The sequence below is a fragment of the Ictalurus punctatus genome, chromosome 5 (genome assembly GCF_001660625.3).
Source record: "Ictalurus punctatus breed USDA103 chromosome 5, Coco_2.0, whole genome shotgun sequence".
NCBI classification, from domain to species: Eukaryota; Metazoa; Chordata; class Actinopteri; order Siluriformes; family Ictaluridae; genus Ictalurus; species Ictalurus punctatus.
In genome coordinates this window covers 8123797-8150769 of record NC_030420.2, presented here as the reverse complement: position 1 = coordinate 8150769, position 26973 = coordinate 8123797, and the positions used below count along the sequence as shown (strand labels likewise).

At 38.7% G+C, this 26973-nt stretch overlaps 4 protein-coding genes across 7 annotated transcripts in view; 3 read left to right on the top strand and 1 right to left on the bottom strand.

Annotated features, from left to right (window-relative positions):
- Window positions 1-26973, top strand: part of LOC108265469 (cytosolic sulfotransferase 2) — a 278533-nt gene that overhangs the window by 195867 nt on the left and 55693 nt on the right. The gene's annotated exons all lie outside the window — the stretch shown is intronic.
- Window positions 802-5468, top strand: b3galt4 (UDP-Gal:betaGlcNAc beta 1,3-galactosyltransferase, polypeptide 4). Its single transcript, XM_017468001.3, has 2 exons — window positions 802-1124; window positions 1762-5468. The coding sequence occupies exon 2, from the start codon at window positions 1947-1949 to the stop codon at window positions 3045-3047; it is 1101 nt and encodes a 366-aa protein (XP_017323490.1). The 5' UTR covers window positions 802-1124; window positions 1762-1946; the 3' UTR covers window positions 3048-5468.
- wdr46 (WD repeat domain 46) lies at window positions 8888-18038 on the bottom strand. The gene is made up of 14 exons (XM_017468174.3): window positions 17926-18038; window positions 17270-17431; window positions 16367-16447; window positions 16018-16130; window positions 15379-15466; window positions 15148-15209; window positions 14950-15054; window positions 13443-13593; window positions 13078-13313; window positions 12726-12879; window positions 12453-12603; window positions 11537-11727; window positions 9324-9437; window positions 8888-9223 (listed from the first exon to the last, which is right to left on the bottom strand). Exons 1-14 carry the CDS (start codon window positions 17980-17982, stop codon window positions 9107-9109), a joined length of 1782 nt encoding a protein of 593 aa, XP_017323663.1. The 5' UTR covers window positions 17983-18038; the 3' UTR covers window positions 8888-9106.
- st1s3 (cytosolic sulfotransferase 3) lies at window positions 21005-26527 on the top strand. Of its 3 annotated transcripts, none has more exons than XM_053679995.1 (8): window positions 21005-21145; window positions 23506-23644; window positions 23726-23854; window positions 23973-24073; window positions 24845-24971; window positions 25114-25211; window positions 25357-25531; window positions 26057-26527. In XM_053679995.1, the coding sequence occupies exons 1-8, from the start codon at window positions 21122-21124 to the stop codon at window positions 26161-26163; spliced, it is 900 nt and encodes a 299-aa protein (XP_053535970.1). In that variant the 5' UTR covers window positions 21005-21121; the 3' UTR covers window positions 26164-26527.

The following is a 26973-nucleotide window of genomic DNA, read 5'->3' as shown; positions in this document are numbered from 1 at the left end:
ATACCGCTGTGCGTGTAATAAACAATCATGTCGGAGTAGTGCTCTACCCGTGGCCCCGTGTAATAACCTCCGGTGCTCTCATTTGTTATCGTTGTTATCAGTCGACGTCGGGACCGTGATGTAATGCCTGTAAGAAATGTCGGTACATGAAACAAACCACCAAATACATTAAACTACAAAAAAAGCATTCCCTGCTGAAAGATCCAGCTGCCAAAACACAGACCATCAGACTGGTAGACCATCTTTACCAGCTGGTAGAAAGGAAACTAACAAATTCTGAATTACTGCTAATGCAATATCGTAGTCAGTATTTGCAAGAACATAATACAGTAGTGAAGCAATTAGATGAAATCTCAAACATTTCTTGCCCAGTGTAAAGTACTATGGAAGTTGGGAAATACTCTTCCCATCTGACAAAGTCTTCCAGGCATAATAAACATATTGACATAATAAACACACATATTGTATGTATGTATGTATATATGTATGTATGTCTCTCTCTCTCTCTCTCTCTCTCTCTCTCTCTCTCTAGGCCATATTTTTCCCATTTTCCCTTCAAATCAATAAAGTCCTGATAAATGATAAGAAGTTTTTGAGACTGGCAAACCAAAATAGTCACATAGGACATGCATGACATTTAAAATAATAATAAAAAAAACTATCTTGTATATAATTTGCGCACTGTTACATATCAAGTGGCAATAAAAGTGCAATCACGCGTAATAATATGCCATAAAAGGCACTAGCAGCTTTTTTGTATTTTCAGCAAAGCGATGCAACACTTCACCCCTAGATGGCGCATGAACACAAAACAAAATGCAGGATACCCTCTTTGCCACAACAAATTCTGCTTGAGTAATCCATTTGCACATCATCGCCATGCTCTTATTGGAGGATTATATGCGTTTCTTGTCTTTCTTACGATATAAAATCACAAACGATGCATCTGAGAAGGAGATGGAGAATACATTCTTAGTCCTTGACACTGAGATTCCCATACATATTGAGGCCGTGTTATTTAATAGGCTGTTTTAGTGGAAATGCACACTGGAGACGAGGACATAACCAGTTTCAGTCCAGAGAACTTGGGCGGATGTGTGTGTCGGATGTTTCACAAAGATAAGGTGCGTTTCGTTGAACCAATCTCATAAGAAATCATAAAAACGTTTGTAGTTGTTGCTATTTGCTTACAATCGACCTGAATGATGAGATACATCAAATATAAAGACTAAACGTGTGTTTTTGTTTATATGACGTGTTAGGTGTTCATTTAGCTAGTATAATTACAACACCCAGTAAAAAAAAAAAAAAAAAAAAACGTTTGTTTATTTTTATAATGTTGTGGCTAATGAATTTGGCCAAATGACATTTCCGGTGACTGCAGCTCACGCGGTTAAACTGCAGGATTTCCTCTAAATAACAGTTCTGCTCCAAGTTAGCTACAGTATTATATTTACAAATACACTTTTGAGTATAGCTCAAACATAAGTCTTAACTGAAATAGGTTTTTCTCTCTAGTTAATGTCTATCAGTGTGTTTGTTTATTTGGAATAAAAGTGGTGGTGTAAACAGAAAAAAAAATGCTACTTTGTTTGGTAAGCTTTGAGACGAAATCCTTGTTATAGGCCTATTAAACACACCAAGTGATGGTGTAGATGATGATGATGATGATGATGATGTTTGCACCTGATTTCTTCAATCTGATAATGCCTTACTGGATTATTGTTCACTAAATTGTGGTTTCGTTGTTTTTGTATACAGACAGAGTGAAGACGTGTGGAGTCTCTGATTTGGCTATGCAAATGCTTTTAGGCTCTTTCGGGTGTAAGCTTCGACGCCAAACACTTCTTCTCAACATTAGAAACGGACGTGAGACTGCGTAACAAGACGTAAAGTATAAAGAGACACATTTTAGATGGTTTGCGACTGAAGTTGCGTCTGCAGGAATGGTGATCCGTGGTTTGTGGGTTTGTAAAATCCGTGTGGTGAAGCACTTTGGGCTGGCACAAGTCCTGTGCCTACTGGTCTTTACTTGCCTTTTTGCAGGCCTCTTCTTCGACTACATTGAGTCATGGGTTACTTCTCTAAGAATGAGTGGAGTCGGGGGTGCCCACGGAGGGATTCTTCTTCAGAGCGTGCCTCCTACACGTCCAGAAGAATACCTCCTTATGCCAAGTTCGCTTGTTTGCCAGCGCGCAAAGCCCTACCTCATCACCCTGGTGACCTCGACCCCTGCTAACGCGAAAGCTCGTCAGGCAATCCGTGACACCTGGGGTGGTGAAGTGCAAGTCCGAGGTTATCGGGTCATGACTTTGTTCATGGTGGGGCAGGTATCGGATCCCGTTTTGACCAAACAACTGATGGAGGAAGCACGGGAACACGGAGACCTAGTCCAAGGTCGCTTTTTGGACTCCTATGCTAATCTGACCTTAAAGACCTTGTCCATGTTAGCTTGGGCCCGGCGCTTCTGCCCTGAAGCTCGGTTCCTAGCCAAAGTGGATGACGATGTGATGTTCAACCCCAGTGCGTTGCTTCAGTACATCAACCTCAAGTGGAGGACACCAGAGAGGGAGCTCGAAGAACTCTACCTTGGTCGGGTTCACCTTAGGGTTGCACCGGACCATAATCCAGCCAGCAAGCACTATTTTTCTAAAGATGTTTTCTCAGGGACAGTCTACCCTGATTACTGCAGCGGAACTGCATACGTGCTTTCCCGTCCCGCTGTCCTAAAGCTTTCTCTGGCAGCTGCTGCCACACCGTTGCCCAAGCCCCTGCCTCCTGAAGATGTGTTTGTAGGCTTGTGTGCCCACACAGCTGGCATCTCTCCCACCCACTGCCCACTCTTCTCCGGAGGACCACCCGTGCCATATGCACGCTGCTGCTACCAGGCCATGGTGTCCGTCCATCACACTACACCTGAGGAAATGCTCCACTACTGGGCAGACATGCATTCCAATGCTCCCTGCACCTGGGTGGGAGTCCGGACTTCACTTGGCATTTGTAAATTGAAAGCGTATCTAGGACACTTGTTATGGCCTAGATTATAAACACAAACATATGGAGAGTGAAGAAGATTATGCAGTATTTCTCACGTGCTTGTAGAGCCCGAAGAAGCGCAAATGGGACTACATGACAAACTACCATGTATGATTGTTTTATTGCTTTATCTTAATAACGTGCCAGTTGTCAAATACTTGAATGTCTGTGCTGTTTATTACACGCCCTCGATGTACCAGCACTTGGTAGTCAAAAGTATTTAGTGTTTCGAACACACTTCATAAACTACTTACACTGTTTATGCTTCACTGTAATGTACTTTGAATTCTTTGCACAATATTTTTCTTGACTAATGTTTTACAAGTAGGGTGTAACAAAATTTTCTTGATGCAGCTGAAGTGAACTCGCTGGACATGACCACTCTCTTTCAACTTTCATATTTATAAGGTTAAACGCTAAAACTGAGAGTAATGTATATTAATTAGGCAGAAAGATCATGTTTGCGAGAGTGCAATGGACAGTTTAAAAAATGGTAGCGTAGAACTTGTATGACCTTGCTCTCAAACACGCATATGTGGCCTTATGCAACAGTGAATACTGAACGATGAGAGTGATTTTGACTAGACTGAATATTTTTAAGTGGAGCTTTTGCATAGTTCGATTGCTAATATTTATATAACTGAATGCAGTGTGTTTTTACGACATTTTTTTTATGGCACAGGCTGGGCACATTGTCAAAATGTGACCCAACATGACTGGTAGATCGATGCTTATCAATAAGGCTGTAAAGCAAAGCAGAATGTAGGTTGTTGTAGTTTTGCCCACTATTTATACTCCTTCAGTGTCACATCTCATAAACCTAAAACATAGCTGGGCTCTGTGATGTCAGGATGTAGAGTTCTATTCAGTGACATTTAATCTGTTTACCCACCGAACAAAAGGCACTGAGATAACACTCATGTTTGCGGGGCAAGAAAAGCAAACATTAGCTGCATAATTTACATGAAGTAGAGAAATTATGCAATCTCTGACTAAGAAATTCCGAATATATGTGTAGAGATATGCAAATTCATGAAGTGGGGCGAAAGTGGAACGGGATCAGACTCCTACAGCTATACTTTTAAATGCTAACATTGTACATTTCAGTACTGGCCAAATTAACATTATGAAATTGACATCCATACATTTTACAACCCTTATTAACTAGGACTAATGTGTATATGTGTGTGTGTGTGTGTGTGTGTGTGTGTGCATGCATAATGTTTGGGGATGGTCTAGCATTCCAACCAGGGTGTATTCCTACCTCCATATCCACCATGACCCTGACTTTAATTGAATGAATTAATAACATTGCTGATAATCCGTGGGAAAGGTGATAGCACTGCATATTTATGCGTACAAATTTCCATGATATTAATTCATTGTTGGTTATTTTGAGTAAAGTATTTATTAATACCATAAGGAGAAAATGTCAGTTCTCGGCATCTCATGTGGGAGGCACGGTAGCTTAGTGGTTAGCACGTTTGTCTCGCACCTCCAAGGTCGAGGCTTTGATTCTCACCTCCACCCTGTACACGCGGAACTCGCATGTCCTCCCTGTGCCCCAGAGGCTTTCTCCAGGTACTCTGGTTTCCTCCCCCAGTATAAGAGATATGAGTTGTAGGCTTATTGGCATTTCTAAATTGTATGTCGTGTGTCAGTGTGTGCGTGTGATTGTGCCCTGCGATGGGTTGGCACCTGGTTCAAGCTCCCCACAACCCTACATGGGCTAAGCAGTACAGAAAATGGATGTTGTGTTTTCCTAATCCATTTACGATTGAACACAGTAGCTAAATGTAACAGAGCAGCTATGATCTCTGGGACTGCAAAGCTGTATTTGTTGTCAAACATATACTCCTTCCATTTAACAAGTAACTCAACGTCCAAAGACTGTCACTGTTTGTAGTCAGCACAATTTTGTGCCATTGAATGCTTCTGCATTAGTGATCCTTTATCATGGTTTCTCTAAATAGAATAAAGTAGAATAGAAACAAAACTACAGGGAACATGTTCACAACGAACATGTTATTTAAGATTTGAGTAATATTTATATGTAGAACCCATAATTGAGACCCTGACAGCCAAATAAATGGTTTGGGGTTTTTTTTTGCAGTCAATTTCATATGTTTGTAAATCTAGTACATCTTTTGTTTCATCACCATGTAACTGAACAGATGGAATCCAACATGCTCGTGCTTTCATGTTAGCCACAGCGTTTTACGCACACCATTAACAGAAGCATATGAAACTGGATGTGCAAAATATAGCTTGTAACCCTATGATATTCCAATTAAATGGTGTAGTGTGTCCTCTTGGTTAGTACTGCTTGCTTTGTCTTATCTAAAGACCTCCCGTGACTTGTGACTTTGTGGAATCAGCTCAATTCAATGAGATTACATGTAACAGATTTCAAATAAAACTCTATTACAGTCTGTGAGCTTATGTATTATTTGTGCAATTCATCTGACCGGGGAAATGTGAAGACAAGAATTTCACTGTACTGTACACACATCTTTATGGGACAGTACACTGTGTCTGTATCTTAGTCTATTTTTACTCTATTTATGCTTTGAAGTTTGTTGCTGTTAAATGAGTTTTAAAAGAAGACGGTCTCCTCCTCCAGACTGCTACGGTATTAGAACAGCATGGCTAATTCTTTTGTTTTTGATATACACCGAAGACATTTGAGTTTGAGATCAAAAGATGAATATGAGTTGAGAGAATTTCAGCTTTCATTTCTTGATATTTACTTCTACATGTATTAAACAAATTAGAACATGGCACCTTTGGTGGCAGACCACCCAATTTTTATATGAGCAAAATTATAGTAGCAGATAGTTTTAAAGTAAATAACACTTGATATTTGGTTGCATATTCCTTGCATCTCCCCTCGATCTCCTTTTCATGAGGTGAAATGTATGTTCAATTGGGTTAAGATCTGATAATTGACTTGGCCAGTCTAAAACTTTAAACTTTTTTCCATGATAAAGTCCTTTTGCTGTGTTTTGGGTCATTCCTTCTCAAGTGGTCCAATGCAGGTTGCTCGACCATAATTTTCCCCTCAAAATTTGAATATTACCTCTATGTATTGTAGAGCTGCAACAACTAATCGATAATAATCGATTATGAAAATCGTTGTCAACAAATCTCATTATCGATTAGTTGGTCTGCGTGCGGCACGGAGTACATTTACTCATTACGTTACTTCTCTTCCGAAAACATGCATCGGAGAGTAAATACTACAGTTGTGTCCCAAATGACGTACTATACACTTACCCTATACACTGTGTACTCTACCGTCTAGTGTATGAATTATAGAAAGGTAATATCATCTCAAATGGAACACTAGTGTTTTTTTTTTTACTAAGCAGAAGTATAAGCCTCTTCCTAGTCAGTTGCGCATGACGTCATACGCACGTAATGTGACGCCGCTAGCCAGAATACCCAGAGTCACGACAATGACTTTCTTCAGTTTACTGTTTATGTCAATGTTACCTTTTATTCCAACATAACTTCAGTCACCATCAGACTGCGGCAAAATCGTCATGTGACTGAGGAAGAAAGTGTGCGACCTCCTCTAAGGCAGGAGCGCATTTTATATTAAACACCGTGGAGAAGATCAAACTTTATAAAGCAGAGTTTGTGTAGCACGAGCACGACAATGATGCTGTCACGAGTTGCTTAAAAGGTTTACTTTAATTTAAGTTTATTGTCATTATATGCTGTATCCGTGTAAATTCTGTAGTTTATTATAATGGAAGTGATGTGTTACAAAGAGGCCGTGTTGCTCCTCATGTGCGGTGTAGACGCGGTGATACAAAGTGGGAGCGCGAGTAAGATCTGTAATGTCTAATTAAAACACTACGATCAAAAGTAAAATATTATGTCTAAAGGCAGCGAGTGACAGAAACCACAAGGTGCAGTGAAAGAGAGTTTTTATTATTAATTTAGGACTGTAACTTAATTCCGTGCTTTTTGTGCATCCATAAAAAGTCATTTATTTATATATATATATATATATATATATATATATATATATATATATTTATATATATTTATATATATATTTATATATATATATATATTTATATATATATTTATATATATATATTTATATATTTATATATATATATTTATATATTTATATATATATATATATATATATATATATATATATATATATATATTTATATATATTTATATATATTTATATATATATATATATATATATATTATATTATATTATATTATATATTCTGGTGTGTGAGAGTGTGTATTGGGTTCTTTTCAGTCTTATATAATTGGACAAACAGTTGTGTAAAGTTTTAGTCTGAAGTTTATATTTGTAACACTCAGTTTGTGGATTTTATTTTAAATAAATGGAAAAAATTGTACTGAAAGTTGCCCCCATCCCAACCAATTAATAATAACAATAATAATAATAAATTATTATTAATTAACAACTAATTGATTATGAAAAGAAACCTCAATATCTTGGCTCAGGATGGGTCTAAGCTCCTTGGCACAAAAAATAATCCATGACACAAAGATGGCCTTTGTATTTAACTAAGTAAAATATATAAAAAAAAAAACAAAAACAAATGGTTTTGAAATGCCAATGCAAAGAGGTAATCACTCAAACAAATAGGAAAATTTAAAAACCGTCAAGCAACCAACTTTACAATTATTGGTCCACCTTATATGCTGCATAATGAATTTCTCTGTAAACTGGCAGAAAGAATGTTTCTGTAGACTTCTAAATGAATTCTGCTGCTATCATCCTGAGTTACATCATCAGTAAAGATTAGTGAACCCGTTCCTGAACCCGCCATGCAAGCCCAAGCCATGACACTACCTTCACCATGCTTGACCAGTCACGAGCAGATCCTTTCTTTCTCCACACTTTGGCCTTTCCATCACTTTGGTAGAGGTTAATTTTGATTCCAGAACTTTTGTGGCTGGTATTTCTTTGCAAATTCCAATCTTCCTTTCTGATTCTTACTGTTGAGTGGTATGCATCTTGAGTGGTATGACCTCTATATTTCTGCTCTCAAAGTCTTCTTCGAACAGTGGATTATGATACCTTCACCCCTGCACTGTGGAGGTTGTTGGTGATGTCACTGACTGTTGTTTTTCGTTTTTCTTTACAACATTATTCACCAGCTGCTGTTGTTTTCGTTGGTCGATCCGCTCGGTGTCTGGTTGTCAGTGGTTTCTTTCTTTTTCAGAACATTCCAAATTATTGGATAGCCAAAATATTGTCTATGCACAATGCTTGTGCAATGGCTCTGATCCATTTTCAATGCTCCAAAATGACTTGCTTTTCTCCCATAGACATATCTCTGGTATTTATTTTGGTTTATCCTTTTTAACAGGTATTCACAGGTGAAAACCAGGGCTCAAACCAAGAGAAGACATTCAGATCTACTAACTGTGTAAACAGTCAATCTAACAGGCCACATCTGGGAAACAAGAAAGACCCGTCAGTTAAATGGTCCAATATATCTGATCACTTGAAAAATGGGTGGTTTCAAACAAAAGGTGCCATGTTCTACATTGTTTAACACATCTAGATGTAAATATCAGGAAATGAAAGATGGAATTCTAATGCCATCTCGTATTCATCTTTTGATTTGAATAACAAGCACAAATGTCTTCAATGTATAGCAGATGCACTTGTTGTATACTGATAATTGGAAATATATTATAGGTGTTATACAGAAATAGTTTGTGGAGTTTTTGTGAAGGAGTCATCATGGGTTTCCCAACAGATTACTGACGATAAATGAACTTACATACTGTATACCACATACACACTTGTACATTCTACGGGAAAAAACAGTCAAGATAATTATATTAAATTACAGCATATCAGTTTTATTAGACATTCCTCAGTACAGAGATATTTGGTACAAAAATGTTTTTTTCCTCATGATACTAAGAAAATCTCTCACAAAAGATGGAAAGTCGTCCAGGTGTTAGAGGACACTTGGGTTACAGGGTTCTACGACACAGTATGTGTCTGAATAAGTCCTTTATTTCTGTAAAATCGTCAGCACAAAGCTTCTTCCTACTTCTTGAATCGGGCCAGTGCAGTCTTCCCCCCCTGCTCAGCCAGCTGCTTGGAACGCTCCTTCCTCTCCTTTTCTCTCTCCATTCTCTCCTCCACTGTTTTCCGAATCACGTCCTACAGAAAAACAACGTTACAGATGAGAAAAAGGAGCTGCGCTACATTCTGCCTACTATAAAAGCCTCAAGCAAAAGAAAAGGTTTGTGTTATTAAATACCCTCTGATCCTCATGGCCCACTTTCTTCTTCCTCTTCTCCACAGCACCAGCTGTACTTTTGCCTCTCTTTTTAAATCTTGGCTTAAACTTTTCATTTGCTAATGGATCGTAGCCCTGCAAATAAATAAATAAATAAATACATACATACATACATACATACAAACAAAAGACCACTTGTAAAATAAGAATGAATTTTAAAGAAAGTGGGAAATAATTTAATGCTTTTTGGCTTCACAATGCAGATTGCCTGGCTGAGGCAAAGCCAGCAAAAGACGATCATCCAACAGAGCAGGTGCAAGCTCAGTGTGAGGCTTCTCACTCACACGCTCTCTCTCTCTCTCTCACACACACACACCTTCCTCTTATACAACGAATGATGCCTTTAATACCGACCCAGCAGAGCATCACGAAGAATGACAGGAAGCATCTGTGATTGTATCGCAGACTGCATGGAGCAATCACATGCAAACAAGCAGACTGGTATTATACCATACAATGTTCTGATGAGAACCTGAAAGGCTGTTATTTCAAATTGTAAGTGCTAGATCCCTTGTTCTCGAGCCATTTTGCCCCAAGATCTTAGTATGATTGGTGAAGTGCTGAAAGGTATTTTCGAGCCAAGATGTGGTGCAAAGAAGCAATCGCTGGGGGTCACTTCTACTAAACCATGGTACAGATTACATCTGGAACTTGTCAAGTTACTTTCTGTTTTAAGTTTCGTGATGGCAGAGAAAGCGTTGTTATGGTCAGCAGATGAGACAGAACGCTTTACTGATTATAAAGAACCAGAACTTCACAGGACTGGAACACTATAATTGGCAACACCTTCTGGCTAAAATCTTCTTATATGAGAACAGCCCCTCATACATGCATTGTATTCCAGCATGAAGATATTCCGTGCATTCAAAAAGTGTTGTTCTTCACCGCTTGTGTGTTGGTACCAAATGAGCCCAGAATCGGTTTTGGGTACATAATCATTTATTTGGGGCCAAATGTGAAAAAGCCCATAGACAAGAGGCCTAAGATTTTTTTTCTTTTTTTTTCACACAATAGTTTTTACAGTGGTTTTATTTGACTGTCACAGTATTTATACATGGTGTCCCAAAAGTCTCCATACATTGGGGAAATTAACACTTTTTAGCAAAATGTCTTCCAAAATATTTCATACTTAGTTTATATATATACACACACAAACACACACAGTTGTGGCGGGGGGGCGGGGGATATCATAAAAATTTCATTTTGTTTTTTATTTGGTACTGCCCTGAATATAATCTATTTCACACAACAGATCTTTACATATAGTCAGGGTAAATATTATTTTGTCTTCAGGGAAACTGAAGGGAAAATATTTATGTAGCTTCTGAAGGGCAGCACTAAATACAAAAAAAAATAAGATCTTTAAACAAAATCATTTACACTGATCATCCTGTTACAAAGTTTACACCCCCTGCGCTCTTAATGTATCGTGTTGCCTTCTTGAGCATCAGTGAATGTTTGCACCTTTAGTTAGTGAAAAAATGGATCTCGAAAATCGTACAGCCACTGTTAGAAAGGGGTCAAATATGCAGAAGATGCTGGAAAAGCAAAGAATGTGCAGGCCCTGGAGGATTTTTCTGAAGAACAGTGGGCAGTTTAACTGCTCAAGACAAACAAGGGACTCATGAACAACTACCACAAAACATAAAAACAGTCGTGGATCATCCAGGTAACGACACACAGTATTAAGAATCAAGCGAATGTAAACTTTTGAACTGGTTCATTGGCGTAAATTCAGTTATTATTGTGTCTTGTGGACTAGATGTAAACATCTATTATGTTAAATAGCTTATTCAGGGCAGCACTAAATAAAACATGCTATTTTAATGATCCCTTTTATAATATTACAATTATAAACATTTTGCAGATTCTGCAAGGGGAATGTAAATTTGAGCTCATCCACTGACGAAGGCATGATGTGGTGCTGGCATACATAATCCCCTATGTATGAAGACTTTTGGGACACCCTGTATGATATAAACCTAGACCTAGTGACAATTTTCATGTTGTTCTGTGTATGGAAAGTTTATTCTTAAAAGTTTATTCAGCTCTATGGCTGTAATAAACACATGGATGGATGGACACTTGCTACACAGATGTGATGTCAATTCTAAGTATCTGTTATTAAAATAGCAACACGTGGTGTGTCTATGTATATAGATGAGTGAACTCACCAATGCCTCCACTCTTTCTTTATGCTTTTGCTCAAATGTGGCCTGGTCCACTTTACCCAGCAGCCCTGGGTCCAGACCAATCAGTTCGGGCTGAACTTTCTCCAGGAGAGCCTTGACCTCCCATTCCTGTCTCTGCTTTATGCTGCGGTATGGGTTCACATCCAGAGCATCAAAGTTTGGTTCACCCGCACCTAACAAAAAAGTGCCACACAGTTAAAAACATAACACTTCACTTTTCAGTTACTCGCAGCTTAATTATTAATACTAGGCTAATATGAAACTCAAGCGAACATGGAGTAGGACAAAGTCACAGGATAGCATTTTATATCCAAAGCCTTTACTGTACAGTAATACACACGTTACTGTAAATGCCATTTGAATCAATCTTCTGTTTCCTAATCGGATTCTGGACCCCAATCTCTTTCAATATAATTACAATAAAGATAAACATTTTATAATAGAGTACAAACTAAGTGATTTCTGTGATTGTTTTGATCATTTTTTTTCCATGCACAACCTAATAATGCCTCAGGAATCAGCTTGGTATTGTGCAATGTCATTGTTCCAGGCAAGAGAGAATACAAGATTATTATAAAACTTTCTGTTACACAAGTTCCTAATGTGAAAATGCAAAAACAGAAATAGACTATGAAATTAGTCAATTACAGGTTACGTGAAAGCAAGAACTTCTGACAAAAAACTTGAACACATTTTACCGTGTATGTACACATTAGGCCCAAGTTGCCACATGTGTATTCATGTATGTGGATCACAAATCAAAAGTGGATGTTAAATTACTGACACTGGAATTAATACAGCTTATATCTACGCATTAAGAACATCCTCATGTTTCTGCTTGCATTCCATTTAGATAGTAATGAACCAAATGTACCGGCATTTTGTCTGCTCTACTAACCTGGCACAATCATACTTGTGAACCCTTCTCCATGTCCAATACCAAGGACGTCCTCGAAGGGGCAAAACCCAACGCCCCATACTGAACCTCTCACACGATGTGCCATGTAGGGCTTGGATACCGGCCCGCCTCCCCAAACATCCCGGTACACCTGAGGGTGATTGTGTACACACACAAATTACTTTAAGCCAAACTCAAGAAATCTTCCTGTGCCTGTACTACAGCTCCAGTAGGAGCACAGAGCTGTGTTTGTGTGTGTGTGTGTGTGTGTACCTGTACTACATCTCCAGTAGCAGCACTGAGCAGTCCTTTCTGACTGAGGGAAAGGCAGGAGGCTCCAGCAGGCAAGAAGTACTTATGAAGTGGCTTAAATGCTCGAATGTCATAAACTTTCAGCCTTCTGTCCAGTCCTGACGTCACCATGTACCTGTCTCACACACACACACACACACACACCCTGGACTGTTACATTCTGCCATAGTTACTCAACATATTAGCAAATTTCTAGAAAAAAAAACAAACTTCAAATTCCATAAGATGAAACCATTTTCCTCTATATACTGTAAGCCAGCTATGAAAATCTTTACATTCACTGCAACATTGCCACAAAATGAGCAATACGTACGTGCCAGTTTTGTCCACAGTGAGTGAGCGGACTGCGCCCCTGTGGCACAGCATTTTAACTAACGGCTCTTTCTGATTGGGAGACCACAGGCTGACAGTGCCATTAGGATGACCCAGGTGGATGATGGCATTGTGGGGATTCTGTGCCATCACATCAAGCCTGCCTGACCTTGTGCAGATCGCTGCCACCTCCTTTCCCACGGACACATCCAGGTACTGCAGGAAACTTGTGGCGCTCTGGGAGGAGTTGGATGCACATGAGAACACACATACTAAAAACACCACAACCTTAACATGACTTTTTTTCTATAAGGAAGGTTGTGGAATAACAACGAAGCGTGCACCGGCACATTTGTACTGACGTACCGCTGTGGCAAGCAGGAAGTGGTAGGGGAGGAATTGCATGCGTAGGACGTCGTTGAATTTTTTGATGCAATGCAGCTCTATGCCTTTGGAGTCATAGATGTAAAGCCACTTCTTCTGAGCGACAGCGAACATGGACTCTGTGTGGAGCCACCTAGTGGACGGCAGCGAAAGAGCAAATGAGAAAGCAAAATTGCATTTGTTTTCAAAAGACAAAGCACATAATTGTGCACTTTTATCATTACAGTCATGTGAGCATGAGGGACGTAATACATTATTTGGAATAAACAGATAATACGCACTAAACTGATACAGATACATACAAATGGGAGGTAACTCTTCAGGTCCACATGAAGCTAGATATACAGGGTTTGCTTCAAGGGAGCTTAGATGTCAAAAGTTCTATGTGTGAATGCAATCTACACCTGGGGCTTAGTGTTGAATAATACAATGGGTTCAGTAAGAGATAATCCACAGATAGGTCTGCCTTACAAGATTTTAATGCATGGCACGGACGCAAAGAAACACCAGACATGAAGCGGGTGCATTAAAATCATTTATACCACAGCGCTGCTGAATTCTTGATTCTGATTGGCTGACAGACGTTTTGCGGTGTGCAATTATTTTTTCAGTAAATGCACAGCTAAAATAGCTCCAGTCAGGTCTTAACCGCATTACAGTTCCGTATCACTTCACCAAGGTAACTGAAATAACGAAAAGTTAGCATACTGTCCACCACAGCACACAGATCATACAACAAACAAAATGACAATTTAAATTTTCCAGAAATAAGTAAGGAATAATTGACTCTGGTCCGTTGAATTATTGGAAAATATTTTCTAATAATTCAACAGCCCGTCATCAATTATTCCTTACATAATGCACGCCTAGTCGTGGATTATCCCACCTATACCGTGGACACTTGCCAGCACTGACTAGTTAAAGCTGTCGATGATGTTTGCAGTGCAAATTCTGACTGAAAGGATAAAAATAACAGTTAATTTTCGTTAGTTATTTTATATACAGGTCGTTAGATCTAGAATTCTAAATCATACACCGAGATAAAGTAGAGCGAGAAGATTACATTTATTTGACCTCTAACTGTATGTTACTATGGTTACAATTGTTATAGGCAGCGCAATAATTTACAACAGAAATTAATCTGACTGGAACTACTTGTGAATTACATGGTTTGAACACAAACCTTCCATCCAAATTAGAATCAGGTATTCAGACAGATCATGGTATAAGCTTTAATATGCTCACTTCCGTCATGCACATGTTTGTTAGTCATTGTGTCATCATTTATTTGAAGTAGCTGCCTCCATTAACAGCCCAGTCATGTGTAAAAAATTATTGCAGTCTTCAGGGGTTTTTTTTGGTAATCCCCACTTTTCATTGAGATTTTCTTGGGCATGGATGAAGACTTTATCTGTCTGTGTGCATTAGTGTGTGTGTGTGTGTGTGTGTGTGTGTGTGTGTGTGTGTGTGTGTGTGTGTTTGCACTCACTTGATATCTTGAACCGTTTCCATGACATTCATCTCGCACATAAGGTGTTTTGTCTGCCAATCTATGCAACTCACATGACCTCTCCTTCCACCTAGTAACAGATGCCTGAAAGCAACCATTTCAACACACTTATGACATTTTGAAACTGCACAAACAATATCAGCATCAAAAATACAGTCAAACTGTTATGGTACTGACCGGCCAGTTCTGCTGTAGTCTAGTCTGTATGGTCCAAACTGGGTCAGATGCAAGTTAAAGTACTGTAGAGAGAGAAGGAGAAAGAGAACGAGACCATGCTTTACAGACAGAAAGCACCAGAAGACAACAAAAAGCCTGGGCAATGCACTGGACATTAAAAAAAAACAATACTGTTCTTACAAAAGTGTTTACAGTAACCTTTGTATTAAAAAAATAATATACAAGTGTTACCTTTGCACCAGATGTAATATCAACAGCCTCTGCTATGTCTTCCTGTGATACAGTGCACGTGTCCTCGCCCTCATCTCCCTCCAGGAACCTGGTGGAACAATGATTGTGTGTAGGTGTGTTAGGATGTGCTTAAATGATAGAGCCATATCTCCCTGCAGTTCTTGCCTGGTTTCCCACTGAAGCTAAGTAGGGTTGAGCCTGGCCGGTACCTGGATGGGAGACCTCCTAGAGAAAACTAATGTTGCTGCTGGAAGTGGTATTAGGAAGGCCAGCAGGGGGTGCTGTGGTCCTAATGCACCAATATTGTGACGCTATACTGTAAAAACAGCACTGTCTTTCAGATGAGACATTAAACCGAGGTCCTGACTAGCCACGCTGTGGTCATTAAAAATCCCAGGACACTTCTAGTAAAAAGTAGGGGTATAACCCAGGTGTCCTGGTGAAATTCTATCATGGCCCCTGTTCTGGCATCATCCATGGATACTACACACTAGTGGTGGTTGAGGAGACCCCCCCCATACTATGTAAAGTGCTTTGAGTGTCCACAAAAGCACTATATAGTTGTAACTAAATGAACAAGCGACAATCGTCAGTGTCAAAACAATTGAAATGAGCAGTGCTCAGAATCAGGTGCATTACCCAGCATCCTCTGGGAGCATCAGATCATATCGTGCAGCCTCTTTCTGTGCTAGCTCAGAAGCCGCCTCGCACTTGGTGATGATCTCTTTCGCCTTCATTCTGGTGTTGTTCAGCTAATGAGAAAACAGGGACACATCAACAAACAATTTATGACTTGGGGATTCTGTTAGGCTCGTATACCAACGGAACTTCGTCCTTCGACATGCAGTAAAACTAAATCTAGGCTCATTTTCACCCTTACAAGAAAGTAATTTTTTTTTTTTTTAATCAGTAAAAGACAACATTGTGGGCAATATACACAGAGAATAACATTCTCTCAATATATAGCTATGGGACTTTTGCAACATACCTTTTGAAATTTTTTGCCTCGCTCGAATTTCTTCAACTGCTGTTCTGGGATAGCGGCCTCGCCAGGGAAAGGGTCATTTTTCTGAGGAAATGACATCAAATCAATGAGCTCTGTTGCGTCCAGGTTTTGCGTAATACACAACTCTGCAGATTAATCTTAATACCCACAGTCATGCCCCAAACCTCACTATGTGTACGAAGTAATCATTACACCAAGTAATTATACCAGTGGCTTATGGACATGCCATTTATTATGGTGGTAACTGCACAAATTCCAAAATTGGGCAATAAATACAAATTCCACAATAAGGACAAATCAGTTGCCATTCACTAGTGTCCCACTGAATCAAATTAGGGAACAAACTAGGGAACAAACAAATTCAGCAAGAAAAATTATAAAATGCAGCCAGTCCCAAAACCTTTTTCATTATATTGTAGTAGTAGTAGTATACTGGACCCTCGCTCATACTCTCCCGATTGGCTGCTGGCTCTCATATAGTCAGACTACTTTCCAGTCTAAATATGGGGTGCAACGCTGTTTAACGTATCTGTGCTTGCATATAAATTTCCTGTCTATTGCTATATTACTTTTATAGGATTGACTCGACATTTCCAGAGCATCATATTATAGAATATTGGTTTTCTCCCCAATGACGTTTTAACAAACTCTTACACACTGTAGCGTTTATTAAAATGAGGGCGTAAAAGACTAAATGTGTTCTGATTCGAATGAATTACTTCCTATGACATATAACTGGATATATGTGAATATGCTGTTTATCATCAGATGGAAATGGAAATTAAAGCAAAACCACTTTTCGAATCACAATCGAATCCAATATCAATTCAATTCCCACAGATCTCACCTTCCATCCAGAGTCCAGAAAGTATTAAATATACGCACCCCTGACATGATCGTTCTCTCAACTCTCCTTTTCCTCTCCTTTCGTCGCTGGTAAGGTTTTTTTTCTGTCACTTCGTGCGGTGCTTCAACTTCACTGTTTTTGCCTTTATCTGTAGTCTTATCATCTTCAGTTTTCGTTTCTTCCCAGTAACGCTTAGGGGGCTGAGGTAAACAAAAACAGACATGACAAAGCCTTGACAAAGTACAAATCTCACATCAGATATCTCAATGGCTTGACTAAGAATGATTTTACAGGTACATGCGCAGTATGCACAAACAGAGTGTTAAATTCACAGTTCACAATCAGTGTTGCATGTGCTTAACCAATCACAGCTCCATCCGTCATTAACTACAAAAATAAGATGCATTTATTGTAGAAAAGTGCTCTCTCTCTCACACACATATATATATATATATATATATATATATATATATATATATATATATATATATATATATGTGTGTGTGTGTGTGTGTGTGTGTGTGTGTGTGTGTGTGTGTGTGTGTGTGTGCTATAGCAGCTAGCCTGTGTTACGTTATATTTGTTTTACGCGGTTTTCAAGCAAACATCTTTTCCAGTCGTTGACAAGCTAACCCCTCACTCTAACTAACAATTATAAACATTCACCCAAATTTAAACTGAAATACGCTCGCACCTTTTTCTTTTTCTCCACGTGTGTGCTGGCCAACGCTTCCTGCACGGGCGCCGCCATCTTTGTTATAGTTTTTATATTTCCGCCGCGTTAACGGGTTCTTTTCCGGCTGAATCCAAAATGACTCTATGTAGTCTATGAAGTACACACTATGCAGTGCACCTACAAACAGGAAGAGGACGCCGTTTGGGCTGCGTCCAGGCTCAGCCTCGGTGACGTCAAACGCACTGCAAAAGTTTGGTGTATGTTATAATAATAATAATGTTTTCATTTCATTTTTTTTAAATAGCCTGCATGTTTACATGTTACAAGTTTTGTGTAAGTGCTCATTACTCCTCTCCTAAAGAACAACACAGTTCCATCTCAGCTTCTTCAAAAAAAGGGGGGGGGGGGGGGGGGGGGGGGGGAGAATTTCTTGTAATAGAATTAATACAATACAGTCTGAATTATTCATCAAAAATAATTAATATATGTTCATAATGTCAACACATTAATTTGTGTTACTAAGCCCATCGATTTGCATATAATAGATGCATGAAAAGATGCACAAGACACCACAACACAAAAATGGTTCAAGTAATTTCATGTGTTTATTGCATTTAAAAACATTTGTCCAGGAGAAGACTCTGTCGACGTGCCCAAAAACTGTGTGCTTGGTTTAATTTACTAGACTTTCGATTTAAAAATATACACTACCTGTCAAAGGTTGAGACACACTCATGCTTCATTTTTATTTTTCCCCCCACATTTTTGAATAATTAAAGTCTTTCAAACTCTGGAATAACACTAATGGAACTATGGGAATTATGTTGTGATAAAAAAAAATCCAAAAATAAATCAAAATAATTTAGTATTTTAGCATTTTCAAAGTAGACACCCTTTTTGCCTAGAATTTCCAGAAATTCCTGAAGCATTCTTGGCATTTTCTCAACCAATTTGTCCTCCTGGACAAATGTAAAATGTGGGGGGGGGTTAAAATAAAGAATGAGTGTGTCTAAACTTTTGACCGGTAGTGTATTAACATTTGAATGACCAATTTATCAACATTAAATATGATCCACTTTTTACTTTATCTGACTACAATTATGAAGGATTCTAAGAGATGTTAAAATTCCAATCTCTATCATTAAATTTATCTCGACATTTGTTTATCTTATTTAACCAATTACTTAGATTGTGCTCATTCATTTGGATTAGAGTGTGACTTAGAATCCCGTGCCGGCCGTGTACGCAGATCTCACGGTCACAAACTCACTAGTCTTGGTCATTAGACAGAGGTAATTGACTAATACTATTTATATGGCTGCCCATAATTGCCTTTTTTCTAAAAACTACTTTCTTTAGTCCCCATAGATCTGTACACACTTAATTAGAAAAACATTATCTCTAGTCAGAGGTCATGACCACTAGGCCTACTATCAGAACAAGTCAACCAGTTTTACTTCTCTATAACTGTAGCTTTGTATAATCATGCCATGGTTTCCCATGTACACTTAACTAGATTAATATTACACTAATCCGAGGTCATGGCTCACTCTATTTAGATTGGTCATTCAACACAATGTTATTCTGAACCAAGATTCCTTTTAGCATTTACAGTCAGTACAGTAAGTACATTTAACTAAAGCCAAGTTGTTAGCCTGGACTTTAAAATCTCAGTTGGCATGCCCCGATGCTCCACCTAAACCTGGATTTTAGCCTACACTAAACTGGTCGCAGATTTGTGGTGACATGGATTTAACGTAATCTACTAGAGCCAATCATTTCAGCGTAGGTCTGAATAGATTAATAGGTTAACCAATTTATTATTCTTAATCCAATTCAAAAGATAACAAGCATTGATCAATAACATAAAACATCACATAAAACACAAACAAGAGAATTAGAGATGTTTTCCTGGCAATGAAACTACACGCGACAATTGTGTGATAGATCTGCCTACAGATTCCCTGAATCTTTGGCCAGCTCTCCCTAAATACCCAGATACTCTGTAGGTCCACCAAATGGTGTTGTTTGTGATTATAATTCAAATTTAGGTCCACTATTCAGGGGGTCACTTAGCATTTGTGATTGAATGGGTCTTCGATGTCTGCAGAAGGATATACCTTAGACCTTGGGTGTGTTCAAGGTGATCTCAACACAAAGAGAGAGACAGAAGGGTGGGGGGAGAGCGAGAAGGGAGCAATTCAGAAGAAAAATAGTGAGGTGTGATCTTCCAGTCTTCTCCCAATGTAGTGTGTTATCTCGGATGAAGATGCTAATTCTGTGGGAGAGAGTTCAAATGTTAATTTTTGTAATCCTTTGTTTTCTTAGAGAGCAGTTCTCTCCAGATTCAGACATCTTGGCACCAGCCTTACAGAATCTTTCATCTTCCACCTGTGCAGTGCCACACTAACCCAAAGCATAATAGCGCTACCTCCACACTTAACAGTTGTTCTTTTCATAAAATGCTGCTTCTTGTTTCCCTTGAATGTACCTTTGGTGAAAGTGGCCAATGAGTTCCATTTTAACTTCACCAGTACACAGACTTCTCTGAATATTATTTTGCATATATCAGGCGTTCGCTTTTGTGATGAGGTTGCAGGTAAGGTTTCCTTCCATGCAGATCATGTTTGTGCAAGCAACACTGCAAAGTAGAATGGTGCACCACAACTCCTTTGTTGTTGTTGTTGTTGTTGTTGTTGTTGTTTTCGGCCTGCATACATGCAGCTCTATATGAAGGTTTTCTTGGTCTTTCAGCTCATGCCTGGTCCTTTTATAGCATTCCTATATGCAATAAAGAGATTACGAGCAGACACAGAAAGGTGGAGAAAGAGTTCATGGTCAGTGTTACCTGATCACAATTACAAAGTTTATGTTTAAATTGTGTTGGATAAGGTAGGGATTGCATCAAAATATATATCAGTATTTTCCACACTTCAATAAATAATTTGATTATTTTGACTATTAACTGAATTTTTTTGTTATTTGACAAGTGTGACAGTCTAAAAATTGCACAAACACACTCGATTCTTATTGTGCAGCTTTACTGCCCTCTTCAGAATCTAAGGTTATAAAGTTCACTGGAGAGATTAGTCATTAACAGAGTGCAAACTTTATATGCCCTGTGTATTTATACAAACTTGTGGTAAGAATGAGATGAGGTCTGCAGCGATAAGTGAAAACGTAGAGTGAGAAAATCAGTACCACTTATATTATAATGGAGGGAGTTAATACTTCTTCGGTAAGTCAAGAACAAATATTTTTTTAAGCTGGTTAAATGTATCTTGCATACTACAATACTTTCAAAAAGCAACTGTTTTGATTAGAATATTAAGAATACCTCAACCATTAATTTTTAAAATCTTTTTTACTTTACAAGTGGGCATATTCAGAATTACACATGAAGTGCATAGTATATTTTCTATTGCTTTTGTTTTGTGAAAGTGGTGGAGGTGAAAAAGTGAAGTAAAAGGCTTATTGAGTTTGCATAGATCAGATGCTTATAGCTTCCCTTGTAGAAGGATGTCTTAGCAGCAGTCACATTAGAGCAAATTATCAATAGATGAGCAGTATCAAGTTGTGAGTTCCTTCACTTGATCTGAATTTCTCCAAATTATAGACTCTTACAGTCTACAAGATAGAGGGCAGAGGAGGGCGTTGGGTGAAGTGAAGATAAAGTATTTGGCGGCTGATTGTTGTTGAGAGGAAAATGAGTTGTAGAGAAAAAAGGAATCAGGTTGTGGTAGGGTTGTTAGGATGTTGGAAGCTTGAGAGGAAGGCGTTCTATGACGTTCCCTAGGCCTGGTTGGACTGTAGATTTAAAAAAAAAAAAAAAAAAAAGGGTAATGCTAGACGTAATAGTAAGAACATGAAATTCATGAAGCATGACATGTTAAGATGAGACCATGCAAGAGGTGTGAAGCACCATTTCTGGGCTAGAAGAAAGCCTGTGCCACCACCTCTGCCAGCTTCTCATGGAGCAGATTAGGAAACACGGATAGCTGGTTACCCTGAATTCTCTGGAGCGATCCAGGTCTAAAAACAACAATCACTAGAGCCAAAAGAAGAGTAGAGGTGATGCTTAGCTAGTAGGAAGTCCTGTGTGGAGTGAATCAAGGATAATTAAGTAGGGTTAGGACAGAAAGTGTAACTGAAGATAGACTAGCAAACTGGTGCACCCTCAAACACAGCAAACACTGCCCACAAGTCACACCTTAGGGAGCCAGAAGCCACACTTAAGTACACAACTGAGACAACTATACATAATTAGTTATTAACCATCAGACACTAAGGTGGTTTTCACACTGGGCGTGGTCTGAGTGCGATTGTTCCCAGCGCCCCCCCCCCCAGCGTTGGTCTTGTTTCAGACTTACTTCACTCCATCAAATCCCCAGTGCATTTGTGTTCATCTTACATCATCACAAATGCAGATGGAGAACACAACGTGTTGTGGAAACTATTGATGTCATCATCAGCTAAAACACCTGCGTTACTTTACTTCCTGAACAAGTGCGGACCCGAGTACGAGTTGCTTTCACATTCACAGGAATTGTGGCTCAGTTTCAGTGCAACCAAACTCAGACCACCTCCTACAGGGAGTCTTGGGCTCAGTACCGTTGTGCACTTCCCAGTCAGTCCACAAGCCAGCTTTCACATTACCAGTTTTTCATGCAAACTATGCTCTGTTGTGGACAAAACTGCCAGTGTGAAAGCCCCCAAAATAATACCCAAGCCAAGCAAAACCCCTCAAAAAGCCAGACGCCTACCTTACCAAGCAGTTGGAAAAGCACTTAGATCAAAAACAAGCCAGAGTTTATCATTAAAGTGGTAAATGAGTGAATTAGCAACAGGTGAGAACAGTTAGAAAAAAATGTAAACTTGGGGTGACAGATGTGGTGAGAGGCTGGGGATTCTAGGACTGGAGTTCCTAATGAATGTATGGAGTGGTTGTGACTTGTTCCAGATTTAGTTGAAAATTGGTTGTTTATACCCATGCTCATGTTAAAATTAGGGGCACGGTGGCTTAGTGGTTAGCACGTTTGCCTCGCATGTTATGGATTTGAATCCCATGTGCGAATCCCATGTATGAATCCCTGTGCGAGTTTGCATGTTCTCCCCATGCGTCAGGTGTTTCCTCTGCTAGTCCAAAGAAATGCACTTTAGGCTGATTGGTATTTCCAAATTGTCCATAGTGTGTGAATGTGTGTGCAGTTATGCCCTGTGTTGGGTTGGTACCACATCCAGGGTGTCCCTGCCTTGTGCCCCAAGTTCCCTGGGATAGGCTCCAGGCTCCTCCTTAACCTTGTGTAGGATATGGTAAATGGATGAATGGATTTCATCTATCAGCATTAGTTCCTTTCCTTCTATTCCATTCCAACTAATGTTGAGTCAATACTGATGTCACCACAATTTATTTTTCTATGTGGATAACCATTGACTTAAGGATAGAATTGGCACAAATATTTGTCTGTTAATCCAAACTCCTTAAAATGTTTAAAATATAATCATTTAAAAAGTGTTTTACCTTAGATTTGTTTCGATTAGTCATAAAATCAGGGGACTTTATTGGTTGGTTGACTGAATTAACTTTTAATCCTACAGATGAAGCCAACATGTCGACCAGAACTGTTTGATTTTGAAGGCATTTCTATGGTCCATTACTTCACTGATAACTGGGAAAAGGTTCAGAAATTTCAAGCAAGACCAAATGATATCCTCATTGCTACTTACCCCAAAGCAGGTAGGCTATTTTTTTTTTTTTTTTTTGCTTCATAAAATGAATTATTTGATCAAGTATGCTAGTGAGGCCTTTATCCTACAGGTACTACCTGGGTCTCCTACATTTTGGACCTACTCTATTTTCACAATTCAGCACCAGAGCGTCAGACCTCTCTGCCCATCTTTGTAAGAGTGCCTTTTCTTGAGGCAGTCTTTCCTGAGATGCCTACAGGTCATTGGATTCCCTTCTATCATCCTTTTCTTTACAGTTATAAACAGGTATAAGTAAACCATATAATATAATGGCTGAAAATGAAAAATTCCATGAAGAGCCTTTCTTCCGTATGCAGGGGTTGATCTGGCAGATAAATTGCCCAACACACCACGGCTCATCAAAACTCATCTACCTGTTCAGTTGGTGCCCAAGTCCTTCTGGGAACAGAACTGCAAGGTACAGTATATGGTATTTCTTAACTATGCGGTCTTGTTTACATAACTGCACGTTACAGTGTGTGAAATTTGTTAACTATGTGGTCATCAGTGGAGTGACAAATTCGTTACTGATTCATTAATGTGAATCAACACATAAGATATCTATAGGGATAGAAATGCTATTGAAGTGATTTTTGTAGTATATATTTATGTATTTAATATTGTGATAATATGAACTGAATCAACAACAACAACAACAACAACAATAATAATAATAATAATAATAATAATAATAATAATAATTTATTCATTCATTCATTCATTAATCACTTTTTATTCAGGTCAGGGTCATGATAAATCTAGAGCCTATCCTGGGGATAGATGGATGCTAGTCCATCTCAGGCACCATTCACACAGATTTATGGCTAGGGGCAGTTTAGTGTAGCCACTCTAATGTGTGTTTTTGGGAGGTGGCAGAAAATCCAGAAGAAACCGGCGTGAACAACACGTGAAACTCCACAGAGACAGTATACTGAACCAGAGATCCTGGAGTTGGCTACTCGGCTATTACCGTGGAAACAGTGACAAGAGGCCGACTCTGACTATGACAAACGTTTAGAATTATACTGTGATCCATTTCATAAATGCCATTAAAACGTTTCATTTACATATTGAAGTTAATGACAGAAAAAAATTAACTTAGCTCTTCAGTGGAACCAAATGTTGTGTACTGCATTTTAAAAAATCTTTCTTTCCATACTTCTGTAACTGTTTGTGTGTCTCTTACTAGGTTGTTTATGTAGCTCGCAATGCCAAAGACAATGCTGTGTCTTATTTCCACTTTGCTCGTATGATCAACTTACTACCTGAACCGGGAAACTGGAACACTTTTTTACAGAGTTTCATGGATGGAAAGCGTGAGTTAGTGAAATTGAAATATACAGGTCTGACAAGGACAAAAAAAACAACAACCTGCAACTCTGTTATACTGTGGGGGCATTTTGCTACCATAATTTGGGTTCCTTTATAGGTAATGATCTCATTTATTTGATCTTTTAGTGGTGTCTGGACCTTGGTATGATCATGTGACAGGCTACTGGGAGAAGAAGCAGACATACTCTAATCTTCACTACATGTTCTTTGAAGATATGGTAGCGGTAAATACAATAGAAAGCATGCTCGGTTGCCCCTGTTTCATGGAACCCAATGTTCATTTTAACAATAAAAAATGTTTATGAATGAAATAATGAATGAATTAGCTTGATGCTGCTTAAGGTGGGATTTTCTTCCCTTCTTGTCCAGAACACCGAGCATGAGTTGGAGCAACTGTGCTCCTTCCTCGGTTTATCTACACCAGCGGAAGAGAGGGAGAGAATTACAAAATGCGTTCACTTTGATGTTATGAAGCAGAACAACATGACCAACCATTCCTCATTCTCACACATGGACTTCAAGATCTCACCATTCATGCGTAAAGGTTCATATGCCATTAATAAAGAATGTGGGGCATTTTCAAACAGTCGACACAGAAAGGGTGTCTAATGAATGGAGCAAGACTGTTTAGTTACTAGATCTATATTAGTTGCGGCATGTTTTTATAAACTACGGTAAGACCTACTGTGTTTTAAAATGGCCAGCTAGTGAGAAAGTAGCACATTTGAATGCTTAATTATTCAATTACAGCTAGATTATTCTGTGAGGTTTTAGGTTAGAATTTGATTAATTTACATGTCACACTGTATTTTAAGATGTACCTGAATAAAAAACAACAGATGATGCTGGAAGAGAAAAGCAAAGGCAAAAAGAGAAATGGGGGAATATAAAATAATATACCATCAAATGTTTTGTAAGAGACTTTCAGTAATAAAATAATAACCGATGTGGTAGGGAACCACATTTCCTGCATTCCTACTGGGTGGGAGAGGGGTAGTCAGTATGGCCAGAGAATTGGGGGAAGGGTTGTGGCAGTGAGTGAAAAACTATTTATTTTCCCTAGGTAAAGTTGGAGACTGGAAGAATCACTTCACTGTGGCTCAAAATGAGCGGTTTGATGAACACTACTGGCAGAAGATGAAGAACACAACCCTACAGTTCCACACAGAGATTTAAGAATATAATTTACAATATATTACACAGCAGTTTAGTCAAGATTTTTTGTCCACATGTGCTTTACATAATCATTAAAAGACATAATGAAAGGAATGGGTTTTTTTTTCCACTCCAGGATATCAATTCAATTAAAATACTTATGTATTATGATGTAATTAATAAAAAATTACTACTCTGAGGTATTAAATGTCTACAGATCACTAACAAAGACTCAGCTTATTTATGTATATCAGCAACGTATACAATCCTAGAACATGACTGAACTGCGCTTATTGATATAAAATGTTTATGTCTATGTAGTGCTCTAGTTAAAAAGTGGAATGTTACAAGCATGCTCAAGCAGAAATAAAGCTGCTTACTTGATTGTACTTGTCATGTTCATGTTGTAAACGAAAAACAGTGCTGGAAGAGTAAGCTGGTATATTGTATTCCTCTGTTGCCCAGCTGTCTCACAGTGTGATCATTTTGTGAAAAAAGTCGTTGAAAGGTAAACAAATACAAATGTTCAGACACATGCACTCATGGGAACTTTCATGCTGTGAAAAAAAGAGAAAAGTCTACTTTCTTGGGCTTTCCTGTATCTGTGACCAGAAAGGATTGAAATAAGTAGAAAATTAAAGGATGGGATTTGTTGTTAAAGTGTGCAATGTTGTGAGTTGGGAAAACCTATCATTTTGTAGGCCAATATTAAATCTCTGGCGAATTTGTTCCTGTTGGTGGCTGGTAGGCAGTGAAACTGACGGAATAATACGTAACAATGACTACGGTTGCTTGCACAGCAAATTCCGTTTAAGGTCTACATTCAAGTTG

Coding starts and splice junctions, on each gene's coding strand:
- b3galt4 (XM_017468001.3), top strand. CDS start 1,947: ATGGTGATCCGTGGTTTGTGGGTTTGTAAAATCCGTGTGGTGAAGCAC.
- wdr46 (XM_017468174.3), bottom strand. CDS start 17,982: ATGGCGGCGCCCGTGCAGGAAGCGTTGGCCAGCACACACGTGGAGAAA. Junction 11,728..12,452: donor CACAAGTATGATTGTGCCAG/GTTAGTAGAGCA, acceptor CTTTTTTGTTAG/GTGCGGGTGAACCAAACTTT. Junction 9,224..9,323: donor TGGGCCATGAGGATCAGAGG/GTATTTAATAAC, acceptor GTTTTTCTGTAG/GACGTGATTCGGAAAACAGT.
- st1s3 (XM_017466823.3), top strand. CDS start 21,122: ATGGAGGGAGTTAATACTTCTTCG. Junction 25,212..25,356: donor TCTTTGAAGATATGGTAGCG/GTAAATACAATA, acceptor CTTCTTGTCCAG/AACACCGAGCATGAGTTGGA. Junction 25,532..26,050: donor CTCACCATTCATGCGTAAAG/GTTCATATGCCA, acceptor TATTTTCCCTAG/GTAAAGTTGGAGACTGGAAG.